The 26240-nt window shown below is 45.2% G+C and overlaps 1 protein-coding gene across 1 annotated transcript in view; it reads right to left on the bottom strand.

Moving 5' to 3' along the window:
* WHRN (whirlin) overlaps positions 1–26240 on the bottom strand; it is a 1326895-nt gene that overhangs the window by 77142 nt on the left and 1223513 nt on the right. Inside the window, exons 9-10 of the mRNA XM_069609683.1 lie at positions 23762–23833; positions 13188–13794 (exon numbers count right to left, since the gene is read on the bottom strand). Of these exons, the coding sequence (XP_069465784.1) occupies positions 13188–13794; positions 23762–23833 (679 nt within the window). The remainder of the gene's footprint in view (positions 1–13187; positions 13795–23761; positions 23834–26240) is intronic.

Genomic DNA, 26240 nt, shown 5'->3' with positions numbered 1-26240 from the left:
TCCTATTTGATTTAATTAAACTGGGTGTTCTTGCTTCTCTTGGCCTCTAGAGACTTGCTCACTCTATCTTGTATAGACTTTATACACTTTTAATTGTCCTATACTTGGCTCTTGCAGATGTCTTCTTCTTCTTTAATCTAAGAGAAATATGTCCTTTGTTCATGGCTTATCTGTCCGTCTCCACTTGTGCCTTCCAATTATTTCTTGAAATAGCATCCTTCATGCCAGACCAGCATAGACTCTTCTTTATTATGCACACAAAACTGTTTCTCCAACGTCCCCTGACTCTGCAACCCATGTCTGTCTCTGAGGTAGCTCAATTTAACCTTAACACGAGCCGGCGTCCATCTTCCCATTATGCCGTTCTAGCCACGTTATATTTTTCTCTATTGCAAGCTTCTATATGTCTCATCTATCTTGCGTTACTGCATATTTACACTTATTGGTCAGCAAGTTACTTTATTGTCTTTGCAAATATGATTGCCCTATTATTTTGTACATGTTTCTCTTGTCGCTTCAGTTACATCGTCACTCTTGAGTATTTCCATATCGTTTTAGTATGTCTTTGTATTTCTGCTTCATGACATCACTCTGCTCTCATCAGATTTCACTCAGCGCTCAGCGATGTCCAGTGGTGCGTGATGATATCCTTCCACTCTTTCAGTACGAGGGTACATTCGGTATGGTTGTCTGAGTGCATATCATCTCTCGTATGCTCAATGCAGTATATGGACAACATATGGGGTCCCATATAAGGGTCTTCTACTGCTGTGCCAATATGATGGCACTGAGGGGTGGGAGCTAGGGAAAACACGTCCATCTGCTCCTCTAAATTCCCCCCTCTGGCCGTGTCATCAACCACATTTACCTCTTCAATCTGCTTCATCTTCTCTTCATACTGCCGTTTCTTGGGGATCCATATCTTTGTCACCTCTCCACCCCCCCTCAGGTGACTTGCATTCGTTATATGTTCATCCACACTAAGTCATCTGACAGCACTATCCTGATGCTGGACAGAATATCCAACGTCCTTCTTATTTTTTATGATTCTTGGTGCAGTAGAACTTTGTTCCTAGAGTTGTCAGGGTGCTTTTCTTTATATTCTCACAGGTACTTTCCTCGTTTTGCATTTCCTCACCAGTTCCAGCATCTATATCAATCCTTATGTTCAACCCAATAGTTTCCTTGGCTGCCTTCTGGCACAGTCCCAAGATTACCCTTATGAGACAAGATCCTAGCAAAACCAACACTAGTATTGCTCCAAGTATTTTTAAAGCTTTCGCTAGCCAGGTTGGAATCCATGACAATAGAAATGAAAACCAGTCATCTCCTGCTGTCTCATCTTTGTATGCAGGGTTGTCAGCATAGTTATCGCTTCTGTCAGGGTTCTATTTTCTCCATCATGAGATGTGTGAATGTACAGCAAGATGACCAAACCTTAGTGCACATGCCTCATTCCATTGCTGTAATTAGTTACAGGACACACCTGTTCTGGAGAGTCATCAGCCTGATGGCTCTCCAATCTTCTCTGATTGCATTAAATCCTTTTATTGTTGCATTGAACATCTGTAACAGCTCCCATGTTGTAATCTGCAGCCACTTGTCGTTTACTGCAGTGTGGAGTCCTGGCATAAATATAGATGTCATTATCGTTGATGTCTTGCTGAACAGTTTATGCTCATCTGGAATATCTTCATAGACCTTGATTTTGATGAGAAATAGTTCTCTCTATTCAGACGACGGAGTTTGAGCGACCTCTTTCTCCTCTGGTGTTCATTCATTTTCGGAAATCCATCAATATTGAGGTCACGTTGCAGAACTACTAATGCTGGAACATGTATTACTACAGTAGAGCATACACCTCCCCAGTTTTTAGGCAACTGCATGTAAGCTCTGTGGATCCACAGGCCAAATATCAGTCCATCAATACTGCAGTTCCTCCATTCATTCCTGGAACATCTATCATCTGCCCACATCCTTTGTTTTGTCCAACCAGAACTAGGCCTTTATTCTTTAAGCATGTTGTTGCATTCCTGAGTAGTATTATAGATACTGGTCCTGCTTCATCGTTGATCATGTTAGTAACTTGGAGTGCTTGGCCCATGATTATAGGCATCTGCCATTTATTACTTGCACTATGCCTACTGTTTCCTTCAGTAATAAGTGTGCAGGGCAAGTTTTCCTAATCTTTCGGTAATATCTGAGTAGTCCATACTCTTCATCTCGTCAATTTGTATTCGGTCTCCAATCTGGGATGGATACATACGTTTTTTGCTTGTCCACCCCATTCCACTTTCCTTCCTCCTTATTTTCACATAAGTATCTTCATACAGAAATGTTCCTCTTGACCATCTTAAAGTTGACCATTTTCCTTCGAATTGCCCTCAAGTTGTACATGCTGCTAGATTAATGAGACATCTTGCATCATGTGCAGGTGTTTCTTTGGCAATAAATGTACTTGCTGCAATCATGGTATGTGACAATACCATACATTATTTTCTAAATGAGCCGAATTATCAAGACATATAGTTATATCTCATGATCTTCCTTAACACCCTTTTTAAATCGAAATGGGTGCCTGGTAAGATTATAAAGATTATAAAGGATGCTGTTCGTACTTTCATTGGGAAAAATAGTAAATGTTTCATTGCCCCACACCATGTCTATATTATTTTTTATAACATGCCCAAATGCCATAATAATCAGGAGGAAAACACAAATCATAATACAGAATCATATCACAGTTATTATTATTAAAAAGCTCATCGATTTTCTTGATGGCAATGAGTCTCTTATATTCTAAAAACTTCTCATTTTTGATTAGACTTTTAATATATAACTAATTCCCTATGGATCACACTTTTATATCAAGAACTGCAAGATAATTACTATCATTATTCTGAAAATAATTTGATTATTCTTAGGATTTCCAAAAAACATGACGATGCTCACATGTCTTCTTATTAAAGCTGGATAAGACTGTAATATATAGATAAAAACAGCATACAAGAATGTATGTATTGTTATTACAATGGGTAACATAAGAGATGAAATGTGCTTCTTTTCTTTCGGCTTTGGTATTTTTAAAATATTGTCTTTTTGACCTATCTAAAAGTTCCAAGATAACTGCAAGTCTATTTATTCCTTAGCAAATTTGAAAGATATCGATCCTTAATTCAAAGTGTTTCTGTGCTCTTTGTTTTCCTTATCCTTGCTCTTAGTCATCGAACAGGTCTGCATGCGCAGAACTTTGCTTGATTCACCGTCGATAGCTGCAGAAGGAGTCAGGGTTTCTCCTTTATATGGTTTGATGTCATGCAAATGCAGCCAGGCTCGTCTTCCTTTTCATTTGGCAGCTGTGGGGGTGACGTCTTTCACCTCGTATGATCCTTCAAAGCAGGGTGTACTCAAAGTGCATACAACCTTCGTACCAGCACCTGGTCCCCTGGATATAGACTGGGTTGCTTTAATAAATCCGTGCATCCGTGCGTTGCATATCCTGATTAGCTGCTTCACCCTAGAAACCACATGGTCCTCGCGCTCTGCGCATTCACCTTCTGCCTGAATCAGCTGTTTGCTGCATCGGTGCATTCCAAATCCTGATCAGCTGTTCTGCATTCTAGCGACGCTTACTTCTATCATATGGTAAGCTCCGTGGCCCTCTTGCATTGTTTTAGACCCCCTTTAAGGCTGTACCTGAGCAGTGCTCTGGTGGTTGTTTGGGGGAAAAGAAGAAAGAAAAGAAACACATTTTTAGCAATCTGTTTATTTTGTTGTTGAAATACAAGCAACATGTGTGGAAAAGCAAGTGATTTGTAGCAGGTGTTTTTCTTTGTTGGCCAGCATTCTGCCGGGTTTTGACCCTGATTACTCTGAAATTCTGAAATTGCAGGCCTTTTGCCCAGCATTTTATTTGGCCTACCCCTTTCCAAGATGGTTGTGTGATGGTGTAGGGCAGCATGTTTCAGCTTTTGCCCTGGCCCCTTGCCATTGGCTGTTTCTGCTTTGATCCACCTATCGGCTGGACCGGGAGCTGGGAGCCGGCCCACTGACTCAAAGGCCCACTTCTAAGGCCCCTGACAGCTTTCCTGTCCGCATACAGGCCACTACATGAGACCCTTGCCACCGCCCACCTTCCCTGAGGCTGCTACCCCTGGACTATTGGACTACCATGACTCTTAGTTCCCGCCTTCGGATTTCCCTGTACTTCCTTTCTCTGCAGGTACTCTCAGCTCTCCCTGGTATGTACTCAATTGAAGTCGTTTCTGTACTCACCTTTGCCATCTGACTCCCACTTCGATTCCTTAACTACTGGGCCTTCATTTCACTTTTTGCACTTAACTTGAAAGTCAAACCTGGGTGTATTTAAAATTTAACTTGAAAGTCAAAAAAGTGTGTATTTTACATTTAACTTGAAAGTCAAACTTGGGTGTATTGTGCATTTAACCTGAAAGTCTACCTTGGGTGTGTTTTGCATTTAACTTGAAAGTCAAACTTGGGTGTATTTTGCATTTAACTTGAAAGTCAAACTTGAGTGCATTTTGCATTTAACTTTGGCCATTGATTGCAACCTGCTAGCCCAGTGACTGTTCCATTCCACTGTACTTGCATACTCCTCCCTCTGCCTCCTCTATCTTCCCAACCATGGCGCTTTCTGTTTCTCCCATCTATTCCAAATGCTTCTCTATCAACTATCCTTCCCTTCTCACCAAGTCTGGCAAGAAGAAGTTTAAAAAGGATATCTTGGCCTCCAACCCAGGTCTCCCTATTGCCGATACATATTCCAGCGCCTCTTCCGGACAGACCCTCAATGACATCCTCTTTGTCGTCCCTTCCACAGATCTATGGACCCTACATATGATTGCTGTGCTCTGTCCTGTAACCTTGTCTCTCATTAATGGTGGCACTCGCTGGGAAGTCCTCATGGATTCCTTCGACTCCTCCAGAGTCATCCTTAATGTCTACCTAAATGGCACTGTCATGGTCCAAGGTCCTCAGGCCAATCTCCTCCTCTTTGATAGGCAGTTCCCTCAACTCATCAACTTCCTATCATCTCCGGATGGCCCCTCCCCTGACTCCTCGGCTACCTTGCCCACTCTTCCCTCCTCTGCCCCACTTCGGGCTCCTTCCATACCTCCGCAGGGCATACCTCTAATTTGTACCCCTCCCCGGAAGGTCTTGAAGGCTGGCAACCTTCTTCATCTTGCCACTCTGAACTCTAGCTCTGCTGTCAAACACTCCTCTGACATCTGCCACCCCCTTGAAGAACTGGACCTTGAGGTCCTCGGTCTTACAGAGACATGGTTCATGGCCAACTCTGTCACAAGCTTTGACACTCTCCTCCCTGATGGCTACAAGGGCCTCTCTGCACCCAGATACACCCGGCCCAGAGGGGGTGTAGCCCTGACCTTTCCTGAGTGGATTCCTGCAACTATCATTCCCACTCAGATTTACTCCTCTTTCCAATGCCTTGTATGCAGGCTCTCAATCGCTCCTAGCCACTCTCTTACTGTTGCTACTCTCTACCGGTCCTCTTGTCAAATCAGCTCTTCTCTTTTCTCTCAGAGTGGGCTGACTTCCCCTCCTCCCTCCGGCCTTAACCACTCAACTCCTCCTCCTAGGTGACCTCAACATTCACCTTGACTCTCCCTGTCCCTCATCTGTGCACTTTCATGACCTCTGCAATTCCCTGTCCCTCTCTACCCTCCCCTCTGGCCCAACACACTCTGCAGGGCACACACTTGACATCTTGATCTCCTTTGGCCTCCCCCTCTCTATCCCTCTGTCCACTCCTCTCTCCTGGAGTGAGCACTGCCTCCTCTCATCTCTCTCTCTCTTGCCCCCAGGCCAAGCCTACCCCAACACTGCCACCTACCTTCTTGGACATCCGGCCCATGAAGCGTGTGAGTCAGTTGAGGCTTTCACTGCCACCTTCTGCCCCCACTCCTCATCCTCTGGCAGACTCACACCTTGACACAGCCCCGTCTTTTTTCTACTCTTCTATTCTGATACTCTCGATACTCTTGCCCGTGTCATGAGGATCCGCTTGAAGTCCAAAGCCAAGTGCAAGTCCTGGTATGACTCCGACCTAGCTACACTTAAACGTAAGTGTAGGGCGGCTGAGAGAAAATTGAAGGATTCCTGTTCATCTTCTGATAAACTGGCCTGTCGTCTACTTCAAAGGCAAGACCGACTCTCTGTCCGTACCAAGAAGAAAGTCCACATTCAAGCATGTGACTCTGTGGCATCTAACAACTCGGCCAAACTCTTTAAAATCTGCAAGGAGCTGGCCAACCCTAGTGCAGAGTATCTACTCCTCCCTCCTCTTGCCTCCCAGGCTCTTTGCAATGCCCTTGCCGCTCACTTTATCTCAAAAACCCAGGACATCCTGTCCACCCTCTCCTCTCCTCCACTCCCTCTCCTCTCCTTCTCCCCTCTCCATCTGTAATTGCTGACCCTCCTTCAGCCATCCCCCACCCTCCTTCTCGTCCTTTCCTCTTTTCTCCCCTGACGAGGTCGCTAAACAAGTCCGATCTATGAAAGTCTCATCAAAACAGGTCCATCCCTGTTACTCTAAAACTATCAAGGACCACATTGATACCCTAGCTTCGGCCCTTGCTGATTTTTGCAACCACTCCTTTGCTTCAGGATCCTTCCCCTCTCCCCTTAAGCACTCCCCTGTGCATCCTCTTCTCAAAAAACCCATAGCTGATCCTTCTTGTCCGGCCAACTATCGCCCAATTTTCATTACTCACTTTCTTGGCAAACTCCTCGAAAAGCTGGCCATTTCTCAGCTAAACCTTCATTCCGATTCTGTGGCCGTCTCCATGACCATCAGTCTGGCTCAGAGTTGGCAAAAGCATCGAAACTGCTTTCCTGTACATCCATGAGGATCTGCTCTCCAACCTTGACTCTAGCATTCCCTCTGTACTCATCCTACTCGATCTCTCCTCTGCCTTTGACACGGTCAACCATACCATCCTGCTCAACCGTCGGTGATAACCTGGGTATCACCGATCAGGCTCTGGCCTGGCTGACCTCCTTCCTCTCTGATTGGGCCTCCCAGGTCCAACTTGGGTTCTTCCTATCATATATCTTCCTCTCCACCAGTGGTGTTCCCCAGGGGTCTAACCTCTTGCCCTGGCTTTTGAACCAATACCTGGCTACTCTTGCCCACTGCATTGCCATTTTCTGCTCAAACTTCCAGTGCTATGCGGACAACACTCAACTCATCTTCAGGCTGCCCTCGACCACCTCATCTAACTCTATCATCTCCGATTGCCTAACTGCCATTCAAGAACTACCACAAATGTATCCATTTTGACCCCTTATTAACTGCTATTTGATTTCATTATACTGGGTGTTCTTGCTTCTCTTGGCCTTTAGAGACTTGCTCAATCCATCTTGTATAGATGTAATACACTTTTAATTGTCAAATAATTGGCTCTTGCAGATGTGTTCTTCTTTAATCTAAGAGAAATATGTCCTTTGTTCATGGCTTATCCATCCGCCTCCCCTTGTGGTTTGCAATTATTCCTTAAAATAGCATCCTTGATCCCCGGCCAGCATAGACTCCTCTTTATTTTCCATGCAAAACTGTTTCTCCAACGTCTCCTGACTTGCAACCCTGGTCTGTCTCTGAGGTAGCCCAATTTAACCTTTACACAAGCCGGGGTCCATCTTCCCATTATGGCCATCCTAGACATGTTATATTTTCCTCTATAGCAAGCTTCTCTATGTCTTATCTATCTTGTGTTACTGCATATTTACATGTATTGGTCAGCAAGTTACTTTATCTTCTTTGCATATATGATTACTCTATTATTTCATACATGCTTCTCTTGTCGCTTTAGTTACATCATCACTCTTGAGTATTTCCATATTGTTTCAGTTTGTCTTTGTATATCTGCTTCATGACATCACTCTGCGCTCCATGATGTCCAATGGTACGTGCTGACATCCTTCCACTCTTTCAGTTCGGGGGTACATTCAGTATGGTTGTCTGAATGCATATCATCTCTCGTACACTCGATGCGGTATAGGGACAACACATGGGTTCCCATATATGGTTCTTCTCTTGCTGTTCCAATATAACGGTGATGAGGGGGCGGGAGCTAGGGAAAACACGTCTATCTGCTCCCCTACAGCGGCATGGGTACAATTTAAATAGAAAGGGTGATATGACAGAGCCTAGAGGCTCACCACCAATCCGCCACATCTGAACTGAAGTCGGGTAACTTACTGAAACCTGTCTGGTAGAAAGGTACACAACCATGCAAGTGCTGTTCCAAGTTTTTTCCATAGGGCGGAGACAGTTCAGAAGTAGCGTGTGTTCAACAGAGTCAAACACCAGGGAACGATTTAAACGAATTAGGTCAAGAGCCTCCAGATGTCATTGACCATAGCAATCAAACTTGATTCTATGCCTCTTCCTGGATGAAAACCAACCTAGAGATGACCCAAGAGGTTGTCTGGTGCCAGAAAAGTCTGCTACTGTCTGCCAATAGACTTTTCTAGGAGTTAGTTTGCTGGAGATGGAGACTGGCAATAAATGGGCAAAAAGGCTCAGTACCATGTCCTACTAATGAGTCAGTGGGGCCACTTCAGATGTAGATATTTAAGATATATACATCCGAAATAAGCTGCCTGGACACAGCTCATTATGTTACCCTTTAGCTCCACGCGCAGCTGCTCTAAAAGCTTGGCAAATGTCTCGGGTGTAGGAGGATTCGAGATCATGAACAGCAGTGATAACTGTGTAGTCCCCTCTACAAGAGAAGTCTCAGTCTACACCTGAGAGTTTTATTAAGGATATTTTCTCAAATGTTATTTATTTTAATGGCAACATAGGTAAATGGGAGCAAGTAATTTTTATCGAACACAGCCCACCTTCTTCAAGCACAACTCAGCCTGGATGGGCACTGTTGTCCTATTTCTGGACCTTCATTGCAGAATCAGGACAGCCACTATGCTGCTGTGGATATTTCCTGCACTTGCAGACACCTGGTTGGGTCAGCTGACCCCGAACAAATAACTGTGTGGGTGCAGATCCTAGATAAGAAACGTAAATGATACCAACATTTTGGAAAGGCTTCCAGTTCCCAAAGCGAAATTCAAGAGGAACCTCATATGGAGAAGGATACCTTGGGCAGGCACCTCCAACTCCACTGAATGACCCACAACATGAAAACTGACCATTGCTAAATATTGGGAGTTCCTACTAGCTGAGAAAAGAAAGCAAGCGGTAGGGTGCCTCCAATCCAACAATCTACAGAAGGAAGGGGAAAAGAAGTGGAACACCGATGTTGAGAGGCAACATATGGACCTGTCCCTCATCTAGTAAATCCTAAACACTTACAACCATTCACCTGCAAGAGGAGGTGCACCGAGGCAAGGTAAAGGGACACACAAAAGCCAAAGAAGGGAATGCGTATGTTTGCACAATGTGGACTGTTTTTGTCCAAAGACCAGCACCCAAGTGGTACTAATAATGTGTACAGCACTAGAAGCAGCCAGAGGAGGGCTGCCACACCTCGGATATGGCTCCATGAGATCCCGGGCAACATATTCTGAGAATCCTATAAAGAACAAGGTTCTACTTCTCTGATCTGGGTAAGACTAATTTTGCGAAAAGGTCGGCAAAGAAGCCTTGTGGGACACTGCGCATTTTCAGCAGACCACCAGGTCCAGTTTCTAATTATCAGACTACCGCAATTGCGAGGAATTAAAGTCAAACTACACAACCTTAAGATCTACCACATCAGAATCCTTTTCAATATAAGCCCCAGAGGAAGAGCAAGGACTGCTCGAAACACGTGTCAGGCTGTACAACGTTTCATTAAATAAATCTGCAACTTAAGCAGTTTCCACAAATTCTTTTTGTTGGTGCAGAGAGACTGGAAAACGTTCTTAAGACTAATGTTGCACTAAGGATATTGGGGTACATTTCACAAGACACCACTCACTGAGGCTGATGTCAGGAAATCATCAGGCGTGCCAGTTACTCCAACAGTAACATTTCTTCAGGAGCAGTACACACTGATGCCAGCAGTCAAGAATACACTGACTGTACCCGTTAACTGTGCCTTGATCATTGCGGTCCAGGGAAGGGCCAGAGGCAGGAAGTGAGGATTATTTTTTAAGGAATTTCAAACTGGTAACTACTGTTACAAACGTAGCACCATTTTCAAGGCTTGATTTCCTAAAGAATGGGAACAAACTACAACGACCCTTCAGAAGTGCTTACATCCAAGTACTTTCAACGTGCTCACAATCACTGAGTAGGAGAGTTGTCAATGTTAAGACTAGATTGTTTAAATATACTATTGACTCAGACAGAATTGTGTGTGGTGTAGTAAGAGGCGTCAGTGGTTGTGAGTTGTTGTTGTGCATATTAGTAGTCCTAACAGGTCGAGACTTCACTTCACCACTGCAGCCCCGTTGATAATAAATATGACCATAGAGGACTAATTGGGATCAATTAGCACTATAACAAGGTGCAGGGAAATCTACTGGTAAGGAACCTGTATTTTATTTCATACTTTTTCTTTCAACATTCTTCTGGGATTTAACACTTACTCAGATCCTTTTGGGACTGCAATTTCTCCCATTATCAGAGACCTCAAAACAGTCTTCATCTTACATACCTGAACTGGTCTATATCCTGGTCTTTTAATCTGGAAGCCCTGCACCTTAAACCACCAGTCAAAGGAACAACACCCTCACCATAGCATATCTTTGGCACCATTTTCTGCAATAAGAATCTACTAACAGTAGCCCCTTCACTTCTGCTATCCTAGGATAAATACCTTGCTATCTCCTACCTCATAATCATCACATCTCCATTCTTTAACCCACCCACCGGAAAGACAAGATAACAGATAGAAACGCATTCAAGAAGCTAAGCCGAGATGGTCTATGCAGCCATGGAGAGCACAAGCTCACCTACAGTTCTGGGGTTCAACGTGGACCCAGAGGGAGAACTGCCCCTGATAAAGGATGTCTTGGAAATCCTTACACCTTTGAAACCCTTCAAGCCTTCAGACAGAAAACACACAGGCAAGTGGTGCACTCCTGCACTGAACATGCTCACGAAAACAAATGGGAACTTCAACTAACATGACGGAAGCAGCATTGAATAGAAAGTAGCATAGCACTGAGAACAATGAGGCTACAGAGCATAGATAACAAAAGCAGGGAAAGCTCACGTTTCCATCCACGTAGAAGCACACCCTACCCGCAAAGGAGATATTCCAACACACCAAGGGCATTGGAAAGCAATCCATCTGCAGCAATGCGTCTAACACTTCCCAAGCTCTATGTGACGCTATTACAGCTCACATCATCAGCACCATTGAACTGATTCACTAACCCCGAGATCAGAAGCTGATATAGCTGATCTGTGATCTGTGAGCCCCCACTGAAACAGGACGCTTTTAAACTAAGCACTGAAATAGAATTTTCAAAACTCGTGGCTTCAAGCAACTGAGCTGGTTCACCATCACTCAGGTGCCCTTCGGACATCTTCATGACTCCTCTAATTCGGCAAGCATCTGCAAGCGTCTTCTAGGCACTGTTCAAGTCTTGCACAGATCAAAGAACCATGCCCAGAGACTTAACAACAGCCTTTTCTCCAAACCTTCCTGAAGAGAGCAACATCTAGCCGAGAGAACCAAACAAACTACTGTCTTGCATCCAGCGCTCCATGCTCAAACAAGCTGCTGGAGAGCTATGTCCCCCACCAAAGCTTGAACCACATTAGAAAAGCTCTATATCAAGTCGAAGTCTGCTTGGGGCCACTAAGAGAAACACACCTGGCTCTCCTAGTCATCTGGCATCCTCTTAGAACCAGTGCAGATGATCCACGTGCCTTCCTCCTTCTGGAGATATGTGCATCATTTGACACCATCTGCCAGAGGGTGGAGAAAGAAAGGCTAAAGGAAACTGATCTGCTATGCATTACCGCTTTACCCAGATGCATGACCTCACACCTCTCAATGTATAGGCACGTGCCCACAGGAAAAGGCAATGCCTCCGATCTGCCTCGCAGAATGACCTCAGAAAAAGTAAGCTTGTGCTACTCTTGCTATCCCTCTAACCATATCAACCATGGGCATCTCTTACCGGATCCTAACCATTACTGTTTTACTTGCACGCATCATCACACCCCTCTCAATGTATAGGCTCTTATCCACAGTAGAGCATGGTTCCTCTGATCTGCCGTGCAAAATGACTTCAGAAAAAGTAAGCTTGTGCTACTCTTGCTATCCCTCTAACCATATCAACCATGGGCATCTCTTACAGGATCCGAACCATTAGCGTTTAACCCACACGCATAACCTCTCCACTCTCAATTCATAGACACTGCGTGGTTCCTCTGATCTGCCTCGCAGCACAACTTCAGCAAGCCTTTAATACTCTTGACATTCCACTAACCACCTCTCCCATTCGCTTACCTTATAGGATCCTATGTGTCAAGAGGGAAAGCAAGCGTCAGGAGTTGCATTATGCAAGATTCAATAACATAACATGGCAAAGTCTGGAACAGCACAGCCAGAAACTGCCAGAGAGCTAACAAGGGCAGTCACTGGCATCATACCAACTGGCCCAAACAGTGACAGTGTGGCTCTGGCGATCCTTCTTACACTATTTCTAGATAAGGACATTCTGCTTGAAAACTTTCCATTACAAAAAATAAATCTTTACCCCAGCCCCATCTTGGTACCTGCCCTTATAGTGCTAAGGAGCCATGGCGCTGAATCGAATTTTGAAAGCTGCTAAAGTGAGGCCGTCAAGAAATACATTGAGTTGGGCGGCCACCTTGCAGCCTGGAAGTTGTTATCCTGCCACTACCACACCACTGAGGAGCATCTGCGGCAGACAGACTGGGTGGGAGTGCTCTTCTTAGTACTCCCTGTTTGTCCCTGACATTGTCCAGGGATGGGATGGAGGGTGGACGGGAATGGCAGTTACATTTGCAATGCAATGACATTGCCATGCAGAAGTGTAGATGGTCACTTGCCAACAAGGTTATTAATAGCATGCAAAAATGTCCTTCCCTTCAAGACCTTGAAGAAATATAAAATTGGGAAACATTTTGTTTCCATGGCACACATCACTAATACTCAGCCGGTACTAAGGCTCCATCTATACCTAAGCACAGGTTTCAAATGTTAATGGTCACTCACTTCGGGACTGTGGCAGGGATCTCACTTCGTTCACATCTGGCTCGCTGTCCGGCCGATGCACCTCCACCATGACAAAGTGCTGGTTTGAGACCGACTGTGGGCTGCCCTTTTCTAGTGGTGGCGGAGGTGCAGGGTGTGATGGGTGCGGTGGTAGAGGAGGAGACTCTGGTGGGGGGGAGTTTTGAAGGCCGTTTACTACCGGGCCCTCATGAGATTCTGCCATCTGTCGGGTGGGAGATTGGACTCTGGGGAAAGGCCCGATTGGGGCATGAGTGATCAATGCCAGTTTAGCAGCAATCTGCCTCCTGGAGCTGTGATTGGTAGGCGAGATTGTGGCATAGATGGCATTGGGGGAATCTTCAGAAGATGTCCCCGGTGAAGAGGATCCCTTGCTTTTGATGTCCCGTTCCAGAGGACTGGTGGGAGGGGTGGGGTTGCGTGGGGCTGTGAAGAAGAGCCCAGATTGGGAGGACCCAGAGGAGGGGCGTTGAATCTTATCCTGGAGCATCTCCTTCTGGCGGTTGGTGGAGGGTGGGTTGAGTTCAACAGGAGGTGGTGGCGGTGGCCGGAAAGTAGGCGGGTCCTCTGGAAAACATGAAACATCATCCTGAAAGAGGAAAAATCAAAAAGAAAGGATTTAGAACCTTTGACATGAAGCATTTAGTTTATTGCTGAAATGCACGAGTTTTATCCTAGATTCCTAAAATTCGGACTGAACCTTAATTATCATCATGAAATTATCATCATCACCCAAAAGAAGAGAAAGCATGCTAAAATCTAATCCTTCACTAGGGGATGTCACCAGAACTTTTTACACAGATCCACTTTCAGTGTCTAAAAAATGCACACCAAATTCCAAAATCAGATTCAGCAGTAAAAATATTGTGTGCCTGTAACCGAAAGTCCAGACACTATTACCTAAAATTAAATCCTCATCCAACATATTGACATTCCCTTCCAATAATCTCAGTATTGCAAAGCACCTTCGTCTCAGTCGCTTTAATATTAACTTCATAGACCAGAATTCTAATTTTTTATGTAGGCAATAAACCTCCAGCTCTGAGACTTGGCCGTCCATCTCTTCATCTCATATCATAACCACTATTCAAACTGTCAGCTCCTAGCCTGCAAATGTGCATGTATCTGCCCCAAATCTCAAACCAACAATCTAAATCCTAACACTTTGGCTTCTTAACCCCCACACAACAACCTACAATCCCAACACATCACCTCAAAGCCTAACCTGGCAGCTCCTAGTGCCAAGATATTAAAAGCAATTATCAAGTGAGCAGCTCCACATCCGATCTCAACCCATCAGCTTCAAAATCCAGCTGCTCTACCTCTGGTATCCTCAAGTTAACTACAATTTCCAACCCATCAGGCTTGAATATAAACACATCAGCCTCAATGCCCAACTCTTTAGCTCCAATTTCAAACACAGCATCACCACATCGCATAGCCCCCTACCATTATCTTTCTATTTAATTCTAATTACTTCTTGATTTGAGATAATACTGAGGATTGCTCCTGTGTCCCAGTCACTATTTTCTCACATATTTACTAATGCATGGTGCATTTCAGTGCTGTTTTTAGTTTGTTGGTTTGGTGATCGTTGGACAAACTTTAAGAAGGCATCATTTTCTATCACACAAGGTTCCAAACCACAGCTGGAAAATCCTTACGTTCTTCATGAGATATTAGCCATGCAGCAGGTCACTCTCTGTCTGTGTTAGGAGGCATCCAACAGAGCCCTCTCCAGTCAGCAGGAATTGCCATGTGAGTGTGGGGCTACTAAGTATGATACAAAGATTAGCAGGAACTTTCTAGGACAGCCCCTGCCTCTTTTCTCACGTCCCCTAGAAGACCTGGAACCTTTTTGGAAGCTTTTCAGAAGAAGGGTCAAAGCTCCTGCTCCTGGGCTGGATGTGGTTTCATGCTTCCTGAATACAGTTCAGGGAGGAAGATGGATAGACTTTCAGAGTTAGATTTGCAGCTGGATCCCTCACAGAGCTCTTACCTTGTTAATCAATTACCAACACAATTGAGCAAGAACATAAAAGATCCAACTGGAGATGGACCCTAACACTCCTGACGTTCCAAAAAATCAAATATCAATCAATGGAAACTGCGATTCTTATTTAATTTCTTCGCAGTAGGTGTAACAATATGGACATTTGAGACATAGGATATACAAGAAAACGAGATACATGGTGTAGTACATGAATAACACAATCCAAATAAAAAATATGTGGTTAGTCTCTTTGAGCAGTTACAATCTCTATGTATCCTACTAGGGGTCACATGAGACATAAGTGGAGTAATTGCAAAATAGAGGCACATATATGTGATACAATCAGGAGTTGCGCGGAAACAGAGACACAAGTCAACACAACAGTGGTTGTAAGACTTACAAATTCCCAAAATACAAATGTTTCCAAACACAAAGATTTCAGGCCGTATTGATCATCCCTAATGAGGATGAAATGTGTATTGGTTGTTTGCATCCTTGCGAGAGAATCGCCTTAGGTTGACAAAGCCATGTGTAAAGTAATAGTCTTCTTTAAGACAAAGGCAGTTTTCTGGAGCACAAAAGCATGCATTTCAGCTAATTTGAATGCTCACAATGCATTGCCCAATGGCTCTGAATTGGAGGTGAACTTCCAGGGATGGTTACTTAATGACACTGTGGAAAGTGTACCTTAGCTGAAGTGCCCTCATATACATCAAAATATATAAGTCAAATACACAGAGCATCAGTAAGTGGAAAGTGGAGTTACTCAATCCTGCCCTGTAGTTCTCTGAGAAAATAGAAAGCAACTCTCACAAGAAAAAAATCGAGCACAAAAATGGGAGTTCTCCTAAACCTGCATCTACAATAAAGGAAGTGAGGACAATAGGGTAGGGAATCAGGAACAGATCAGGACACAGCTTCAGCCAATTAGAGGCAAGACCAAAAGAAGCACATCAATCACATGTTGATACCCTCGGTATGCTCGCTGGTGAGCTCTAATGCAACTATACCATGCATAAGGGGGTGATTATACCCTACGTACAGGTTGGCCTGGCTGGTATTTCATCAATCCAAAAGTCGTAATACTGTTCCTGGAATTGTACCTGCTTGTGTTTTTGTCTAGCTCTGTACTCAAATGTTTAAAGACTTTGCCAGAATCCATATATATGAATGGGCAAAATAGGTTGTTGCTGAAGTGACTGATGAATTGCACTTGGAATACTCTCCAGGAGCTTACCCAGAGATCCTTTCGCGGTTTCGAATAGTGTATGCTTTGCCCCATCTTTCTAAGCGATCGGATGTCACTTGTGATAGGGCAACACTCCTGTCTGGAAGTAGCTCTACTCCTCCAATGAGAGGGAGACGTTTGTGAGAAGTTACCTTTATCTTATCCGTGGAATTTGGATGGTATTTAGTAATCCAAAAGGAGAAGCACTTTCCCTGGAATGGTACATGCCTATATTATATGCTGTCTTGTTGTGTAGAGTACTTTATTAATCCACTCATAAACACGTTGACAGCACAAGTCCAGGGATGTTGGTGTCATGGATGTATTTTGCTGGACAGGCACTCCAACGAAATAGACAAAACCTAATCGGGTCCATACTGCTGTAAATTCAATTAACAGTTTGTTCAAATAGTAAGTTATTTGTAATGAGTGTACCGCAAGGGTATCACTAAACCAAGTAAGTTGTAGGCTGTTACAAACTGAGAAAGCAATCAGGGTAGTCTCATGTTAAAAAACAATAAAAATATTTATTTAACAAGAAAATATAAGTAATACATAAACAACTAAAGAAAAGCAATGTGATAAATATATAGATGCATGTGTCTATCGATTAGAGAGTTAGTTGTTGAAAACACAAGAACACAAATATTGGTTTTTCTTCAAAGTTTTGAACAGAATAGACAAAGGAAAAAACTGAAAAAAACTGAAAAAACTGCCAATGCTGAATGATGACCTAAATCTAAGCCAACATTCCTAGATGTGGCTTGTATTTAGCCTCTACACAAGTTTCTTCAAGGGATTGGCAGAATTAAGATTGTTCTATGTCCTTCAATTTGTTGACAGGTCTCCAACGAAATAGGACATGTATCGCAATTTCCTCTCCTGGTTTTGTATTATGTGTCCATCACCATGTAGGGCTGCGCCTTTTGGTTTCACAAGCTTAGAAGAGTCTCAATACCCTTTAGCAGGTGTATGATTACCCAGCTGCTCTTTGATTGGTGCAAGCAGGGGGCTAGACCCACCTGTCTGCATGCCCAGTGCCAGAATACCAATATGTTTTCAAAAAGAGCGACCATTTGTGAAGGCCTTTTCTCCATATCGTTTCCTTTGCTTTTTACATGAGAAGAATGCGGTGTGAAGAGGTTCTGATTTCTGGGCAGGATTCATCATCTCCTGTGTTCTCATCCCAAAACTACAAATGCAAGGTGCATGCTTTTGGTAACTTAAAGGGAGCTACCTGCCGAATCCCACAAGGCAAATCCAACTCTAACCCCAGGGCTGGTTTAAATGCATTGGATATAGGATTCGGAGCACTGTACCGTTGCGTGAGGCACAATGCTGTGTCTGTCCTATCTATTTCTGTATTTGCATGTGATTGTTGAAGTAAATGATGTCAGAAAGTGTTATGTCACGTGCATAGTATGAACGTCAGCATCCCTAATCCAGTGTCCAACAGCCAGATGGGTGGAGAGATGGGACCTGGGTGGTGGGCACCAGTGGGTCCTCTCCTTAACAACTTAAGGACTTGCTGAACTAACTATGTAACTTTACTAAAGTGCTTATAAAGACTTACCTGGGCTCCAGAGGAGTGTACTTTACAATAATGGCTATGAGGATGGAATGAAGAAACGGATGGGAAAGGAACCCAAGTGAGCTGTGGTGGGGTAACCGCCAACACAGGACCACGGAGCCCACTGCCCCCAAAGGCAAGGCCTGCTGTAATTAGGTAGGCACTGAACGAAGGGGCTGGGAGCAGCCAACGGAGGAGACAGTAAGAGGTGAGCAGCTGCAGAGAAGAAGACTGCCTAAATCTTCCCCCTGAAGGTTAAGAGACGGAAAGAGTGTAGTCTCCTCTGCATTGTAAATGGACTAGTTGCCATCTGGGTTTGCCTACAAAAAACGGTAGGTGATGATGAAGTCTCTGGGAATCCAACAAATGGTGGCAGATGAGACTATGATACCGTTATGGCTGTGGTGGGTAATTTGCTGTTGACAACCCTGGCAAGCAGCGCTAAAGTATGGGGGTGTTCTAAGGCGGCAATGATATACACGTACTGCATTGCTGACGAAGTGCAGTGCAGAGAAGAGCAGTGTATTGTGCGAGAGGCTGAAGGCCCTGTGAAGCAAAATTGAGTGTAATGTTGTTGAATAGGAGTTTTGTCTATCTGTAGCTCTGGTGGTGCTTCTTATCTGGCCAATTCAGTTAAAAGGAATCTTCCGCGACTGTGAGCGGTTTGACTGAATTACACCCACATCAACCGGCATGAGAGATGCATGCAACTGGGTGGGCAGAAGAATGAAGCAGGCCATTGTGCTTCCCAGTGAACGGGCTACTCATTGCGTGAGGGTGCATGGCCCTAGAGAGGGAGCCGTTCACTAGAGCTGCTCGGCAGAAGTGGTGACCTAGTGACTTTTGTGTGAGGCATTAGAGTAAATGACCCAACAGCATGGCAACGAGCAAGTGCAATTCTGATGTGTAGAGCAGCTGACGAGACCATTGCGGATGTGGTCGTAAGGTACAAGGAGGAAGGTTGGATATAGTACTCTGAGCAAGGAGGAGATTACCCCAGGGGATTTTCGACAGAAGCACAGCTGGATGGACAGTTAGGGCTACATTACAAGTATGGCGTTAAGTGATAAAGTGGGCAGTAAATCTGTGACTGCCAATGTTACCACTATGCCAAATTATGAGGTTGGGCCTGGAATGGAGGATTTACCTCCAGAAAAATTCAGAAGGTAAATTCTCCCACTCACTGCCGAAAAATCGGTAGAATTACTGCAATGGGGCTTTTTTGCCAGAATTACTGCAGCAAAATTTCTGCTACAGTAATTCTGACAAAAAAGCCCGGTTGAGTCCAATGGACTCAAAGAAAATGGGGCTTACACCGCCACTGCCACGTGTAATCCGGTGTTAATTCCTCCAGACCAAGTGGCGGTAAGAGTAATTCAGTTGGGAGGTAATCCGGCAGATGTACTGCAAGAATACCGCCCAACTCGTAATGAGGCCCTTTGTGTCGTGCCATTTTGTTGTGTGTGTTTTTTCCAGCACGCCGCAGACTGGGAATTGTTGGTTTCTTTGCTCTATTTATTTCAATAAAGGATTTATATGATGTGTTGGTGAAAGCTGAGGGACGTTGGTACAACATTTGTTTAAAAAAAATTATGTTATTGACATTTCCACAAACATTAAACTCCCCCCCTGCCTACCCTCTTTTCCCCTGCCCCCCCTCTTGAAACAACAAAAAAACCTGTGAACATCCAGTTGTCTCCCCCCATCCCATGTGAATAATCACATCAAACCAGACCCAACAATCGTAGTCTCTGTGGGCACCAAGTAGCCCGAAGGTCACTATGGAGAAACGACAAAACAAGTCCCACTCTGCCTCAAGTTTCTGGTGTTCAGCCTGAATGGAATAGGTCCCCCATTCCAGGGATACAAAGTGCCAGATCTTGGTGAGTGGGTCCAAGCTCTGTCGGAGCTGCCTTCTGTTTTGATTTCTGTGCCACCAGCACCAGCGCCGCTATACTAAGAATCATGCATGCTTTCTTTTGTGCTTTTGACAGCAGTATTTCAAGGACATCCCTTATTCCCAGCAAAGCCTCCTCTCAAAGCCCCTATGGATCTGAGAACTAAACATCGCCTTCATAGCCATATTCAATGTCGCCCAGAAAGGCTGTAAACCAGCACACTTCCACCAAATGTGTTCCCAGGTCCCAATCTCCCTGCACCCCCTCCAACATGCATCAGATACCTCCAGGTATTATTTGTGCACTTTTTTGGGGGGGGGGAAAATGCCACTGCACCATTACCTTGATCCTCATCTTCTGGACTTATGCTCGTGTAAGTTTGGGTATGTTCTATGTTCTCCCACAGCTGAGACCATCATTCCCCCTCTGTCTGGTGATCCATGGCTACTTCCGATTGCCTCAAGTAGGACCATTACGGGCGCAGGAGGCCATCAGAGAATATTTTATACAGTGCTGCTAGCATGTGTTGGTCCCCTGAATTAGTTGTAACATATTTTTCAAAGGGGCCGAGTTCCCTGTTCACAGATGTTTTGCCCATCAGACCCATTAACCAGTGTCTCAGCTGTGAGTACCGTAATCTCTCCCCATCACACAATCCAAATATTCATTTTCACTGAAGAAAGGATACAATATCTCTGCCCTCCACCATGTCCCTCAACGCATGGCTCCCCACCGCCTTCCAACGTGCGAAGACCCCCTGCTCCTCTCCTGGGTGTGAATTGGTGGTTTCTGACTAAAAGGTGTCAGAGGGGAGGGAAAGGTTGTCAGATCCACCTCATGAAACAAGGAGTCCCATACTTACCCCACTAGGGCTGTTAGCTGGCTCATGTACATATTCTTAGGTCTATCCGATTTTTGGTACAAAAGTACTTCCTCCAGGGGCCTCCCCACCACTGCCCTATCCATTCAGCACCATACATTAGTGCGCATTCCTGTGAACCATTCCCGAACCACTCTAATTTGGGCTTCTAAACAGTAGAGGCGGAAGTAGGGTGCCCCCAATACTCCCATTTGCTTAGGTATCATCAGTATTTTCATAGATAGCCTTGGTTTCTTACGATTACAGATACATGCCCCCACCTGTGTCTGAAGAGACATGAAGCAGTTCTCTGGGACTGATATTGGATATTGAAAGGGCCTGAAAATAATACAAAATCTTGGGTAGGATCACCATTTTAAGGACAATAAGCCTAACCATCCACGAGATGGACAAGGGCCCCCAATCGGTCAACAATTCGGTCAACAACTTCTTCACCTTCGCTACTGTTGTTTAATGTAATCTGGTATTGCCTGTGCTGCTGTGCCTTCCTTTGAAACACTGAGCCTGGCAGGGGTCCGCCTCCAGCTCGCCCGCCGGACTGTCAGCGGGCCCAGGCCTTCTCTTGTTGGATCAGCAGCAGCCCCACAAAGCACTGCAGCTCCCCACCAGTTCCTTACCTAGGATGGACAAGGAGGATCTGCTGCCTCGCGCCCGGTAGTCCCAGGCCTCCGCTTGCCTGGAGGGTTAGAGGAGGGCTCCTCCTCCCGAGACTTTTCCCTTGGCACTGCCTATACTGGCTCCCCACCCAGTGCTGTTAAGATGCCAGGATGCTCCACCGCTCCCTCCCTATCACCTGAGGAGAGGGACCCTTTTGCTTGGTGTGGCTTCAGTCTCCGGAGGTCTGCCGTCACTTGGGTGCCGCCGCTCCATTGCCCTTCTGTGGCAACCTCTGCCTCCTTGCACGAGAGACCTCTAAACTTTGGGTCTGAAGTGCTATCAAGCCCGCTCAATGCGATGCCCGTCTCCGTCAGCTCATGCAGAGACGATTCGCTAGTCGCAGGTCACCAGCTGCCTCATCTCTTTCTCTGCCATAACCCACTTAAGTTCCCTACCTGGGGAAGGTGTATTTGTAATTTCTTTAATGCATTTAGCTCCAGGGGTGAGGACTCAGCCGTTACGCTGCTCTCTGTCCGGTGGCCATCTTGGAATGCTTGGTTCAACATTTTAAGGTGTTGTTGGTGGGTGAGCTGAGTGTGATAGGGGGCTTTCATAGAATGTCTCATTGTGATACATGGCGTTAATAGAATGTTTAGAAAATAACTAAATTTGCAGGACTTTCAGGTTCGGGGTTGAGGCCATGGCTGGCTTTAGTGCCGGCAGCGCCTCAGGCACCAAAACAAAAATGTGGCACCCCCCCACCGGCCTCTGGTCATGCAGGGGGGCACCATATGTTTACGCATCAGCACCCGTATTGTTATTAAATGTGCCCCGCTCCCGAGAGCCGGTGCATTTATTTCAATTGGGTACCTGCCACGCCAGCTTGGGGGAGACCTTGAAGACTCCACCTGAGCTGGCGTGGCGGGAGGGGGGGGCTAATGGTGCTCCAGGCAGTTACCTGGGAGGACCTGCTCTAAAGCCGGTCCTAGTTGAAGCTTTGCGAAATGGACTTCTTGGACAAAACAAACATTAAGAGGAGGGAGAGATACATGCGCTGGTGTTTGGTGAGAACAGAAGTGAGAATAGAAGTGAAGTTATTACGGAAAGTGTGAGGACGAAGAATAAGCTGGGATCTTGCAACCCAACAGTGTTGCTGGCATGGGGATGGTAGTGCCATGCACAGGGCACACTCTAGATATTGTGGGCATGATAGATGAACATGCCTTGTTAGGGTGAATAGGTGATGGGAGAAGTGTATTGCCATAGTGCACACGCTATGAACAGTGGGCATGGTAGATGAGAATGAGCCTAGTTTGCTGATTGGGTGATGTGAGCAGGGTATTTACTGCTGGAGTGCAAGCTCTAAGTATTGTGGTCATGATAGATGAACATGCCTTGTTAAAGTTATTAAGTGATGTTAAGTGTGTTCTTTAGAGCCTGCCCGAAGGTTTATGGGCGTGGTGTTGGCTATACATGCCGTGTGTGCTGATTTGGGATTTCAAGTGTGTTTCCCCGTGTGCACACCATGGCACTGTAGCATTATAGGTGGGATGACAATAAATGAAGTGGAGGTGCATAAGGGGAATGGCTGGTTAACAGTGGATGGTAATGAAGTTATTGAATGTAGTTAAAGAGAGTTTAAATCCCTATCTTAGGGTGAATGTTTGTGTTGTGTGCAAGCCTGATGAGGTATGTGTGGTAGTTTGTGGTTGTGTGTGAAGTGGGTGGCTGTGAAAGGGTGCTTGAGAAAGAAGGGATGTGTGTTGTATTTGTCTTATTTATTTCTGTCTTTGAGATGAGTGTTAAAAGAGTGATATCAGAGTGTGTGTGATGTGTATGGTTTGAACTGTAGAATGTCTAAGCCAGGGTTACACAGCCAGCCAATCGGATATATGGGACCTGGGTGGTGGGCACTGGTGGGACCTCCCTTTAACATCTTAACGATTTGCTATTATAACTTTGCAACTTAAAAAAAACACTTTAAAAATCTTACGTGAGTCACAGAGGAGTGTGCTGTACAACACTGACATTAGCTGCTGGAGAAACTACTGCCAAACAGTTTATCATGTTCCATTTATTTATGATACAAGTTCAGATTTCAACAGCCCACAAGGTGCACAATTGAAGTTCCTCCAGCTAGGAATCTTCACATTAGAGCACAGGATTCCAAACTCCATAGCCCAGATTCCTAAACCCACAATCGTGATGCATAACCCCAGAATCCCACGCCCCACATCTGATAATTACATCCTTCCCCAAAACCATGAATGGCAGAATCCTAGAACCACAACATAGACTAACGGTACCTCTAGCCATTATGATCCCCCCTGTAGTCCTAAAACATAACCACTAAAGCCCAAAAACCAAGTAACTGATGGAACCGCACTCACCAAGGCAATATCAGGCAAAGGGTTCACACTGGCCTGGACTGGTTCCCCATTGTCCTCCGAATCAACGTTGTTCTGCAAGAGAACATAAATGTGAGGCATCTCAGACCACGTGGCAGACAAAGCAGACAGTGCATTACATTCTAAAGATCTCACTGTGAACAAATGAGAGCTCAGAAGACTGTGTCATGTGACTACGGCAGACCTAAGACATCACACTGTGGACAAGAATAAACATGGCACGTGCATTTGTGTCCTCGGGGAAAACTCGCAAATCATGCTACTTTCAAGTACAAGCCACATCAAACTGTAGCTTAGGGGGAAGAAAAAAAAAAAAAACTAAGATCGGAAAGGACACGCCCAAGACACTATGTGGCCTAGAGGAAGACCAGAGTCATACATCAGTACCATATAACATTGCCAAGATGCATAACACTGAGATCTTCAGACATACCATGACACAGCAGTTTAGTGAATGCCCAGATGCATCACGTTGAGGACTACATACACTCAAGAGGGATCAACATTTGGTCTTGAGACAGGCACATGGCACTCTAGAGTGAGACAATTGGCAAAACATTAGAGTGGATTAAATGGTAAGGAGAGATGTAATAAGCGGTGCCAGATTTCAGATAGATGGATAGGAAAATATGTTTCCATTCAAGAAGCGGAGAAGTGCCAGGTAGTGCTTAGAAGGGTATCGTGCACTCGCAGGAGGTGCATGCAGGGGTAGGACAGAGGGTTTGAAAATGGAGGCATGGCAAGAACAGTTAAGGGAGAGGAAGATGCCCTTCTTTGCCCTCCTGTACGTTCTCCTAAATAGAGGGGGTGCTCTTGCTCAGGGCTGATTGGAAGGGAAGCAGTAGGGTCAATACCCAGGATTCATTTATGGGCACAGCCAGCGTGAGGAGGCAAAGGCATCCCAGGAAGGGCATCAATACTGCTGCACCTGGGGCCCTTGAGGCTCCTGCTCTTGATTCCCAGGACGTGATGGTTATGTCTTGTCTTGGGTGCGTTGCTACAGTGAGCGAAGGAAGGTAGATGCGTTATGTCTCGTCTTGTATGAGTGCAGAGACTGAATGAGGTCACAGATGGAATGTTCGGTAGTGTTGGAATGTTGCTGTGGTATGAGTGTTCCACCCATGGCAGTTAGACATGTAGCCTGGATGGTGGGAGCCGGTGGGCTTCCTCTCTCTGCTCCTGTCCTTGTTCCTTACCTCTAAAGCTATTACATGAAGCGTATGAATAAAGGAACTTGTTATCCCTAACCTTGCTGCCTTCAAAGAACTTTCATTCTTAGCAGGGATAGCGCTGGAATGGAAGACTGTGCGTAGAAGGCACACATGCCACCCCACAAAGCAGCAACACCGCAGCCGTAGCCATTGAGTGTGTATCTACCTTTCTCCAGACTCTATTTCAGACTGTCTGTAAGACAGAGGTGGGTGGCCCGAGGAATAGTAACCAAACCCAGACAAGGTAATGGTGCTGTGTGGACATAGTGATACATAGGACAGGGGTAGGAGTAGTGTGGCTAAAACATAGGGTTTATCAACCCCTCTGTGAGAGACTTAAGATCTTAGCATTTTTCGTGACTTAAGCCTTCCTGTGTGGTGCCAAGTAAAACCGTACTTAAGAATAGAATACTGGCTCTATATGTGATGCATGCAATGATGACAGAATGATCCAGAATTGAGGGTGTAATACAGAGGGAGAATAGGGTGATGCAGATGGATGACAGAGATAGGCCCTTGAGTTATTCTGTTTGTATCCATATATGTATGTATATGCAGGATTTATAAAGCACAAACCTAGATGGAAAGCAATGTAGTTCTGTACAAATGGGACACACATGGGGTTTACAGGTAGAGTGAAGGGAAGCAAAGGTAGCTACAATAGTTAAGGGGAAAAGGTGAGTGTGCAAGCACAAGGGCTGAGGAGTAGGGTAGAGATTAGCGATTGGTGAGCTGTTCTCTGAAAATGAGGGTATTCATGTCATTTCTAGAAGATAGGACGAAGGAACAGTCTGATCTGCATTGATATGCTGTTACAAAGGCAGAGTGCATATCATGAGAAGGAGGGCCGATCCTAGTTGTTTGCCTCCTGTAGTTCTTTGTTTCCAGTCTCACCATGTTGTGGCTTCTGGTGGTGGGTTGGTCTCTGGAGTAGGGGAGCTTATCAGCCAGGTAGAATGTCTTTTTGTTGTGACTGCTTTGTAAATGATGCAGACAGTCCTGAACACAATGTCTGCTGGAAGGGGTAGCCAGCTCAGCTACTTAAGGGTGGGGGCGGTGTGTTCAAATGTAATTAGTCATGTCATGAAGTGTGCCGCAGCATACTGGATGGCTTTCAGAGGGGCCACGGTGGCCTCTGATACTCCTGCAAGTAGGTCCTGGCTACTGTTCAGGTGGGAGATGACCAGGGATTTGACTACTGATATGAAGCTTGTGGTGGGGATGAGAAGCTTGACATTGTGGAGGAGCAC

This window comes from Ambystoma mexicanum, chromosome 8 (assembly GCF_040938575.1).
Source record: "Ambystoma mexicanum isolate Mex_15411 chromosome 8, UKY_AmexF1_1, whole genome shotgun sequence".
NCBI lineage: Eukaryota > Metazoa > Chordata > Amphibia > Caudata > Ambystomatidae > Ambystoma > Ambystoma mexicanum.
The sequence above is the reverse complement of the archived record's forward strand: the minus strand, read 5'-3'. Positions and strand labels throughout refer to the sequence as shown.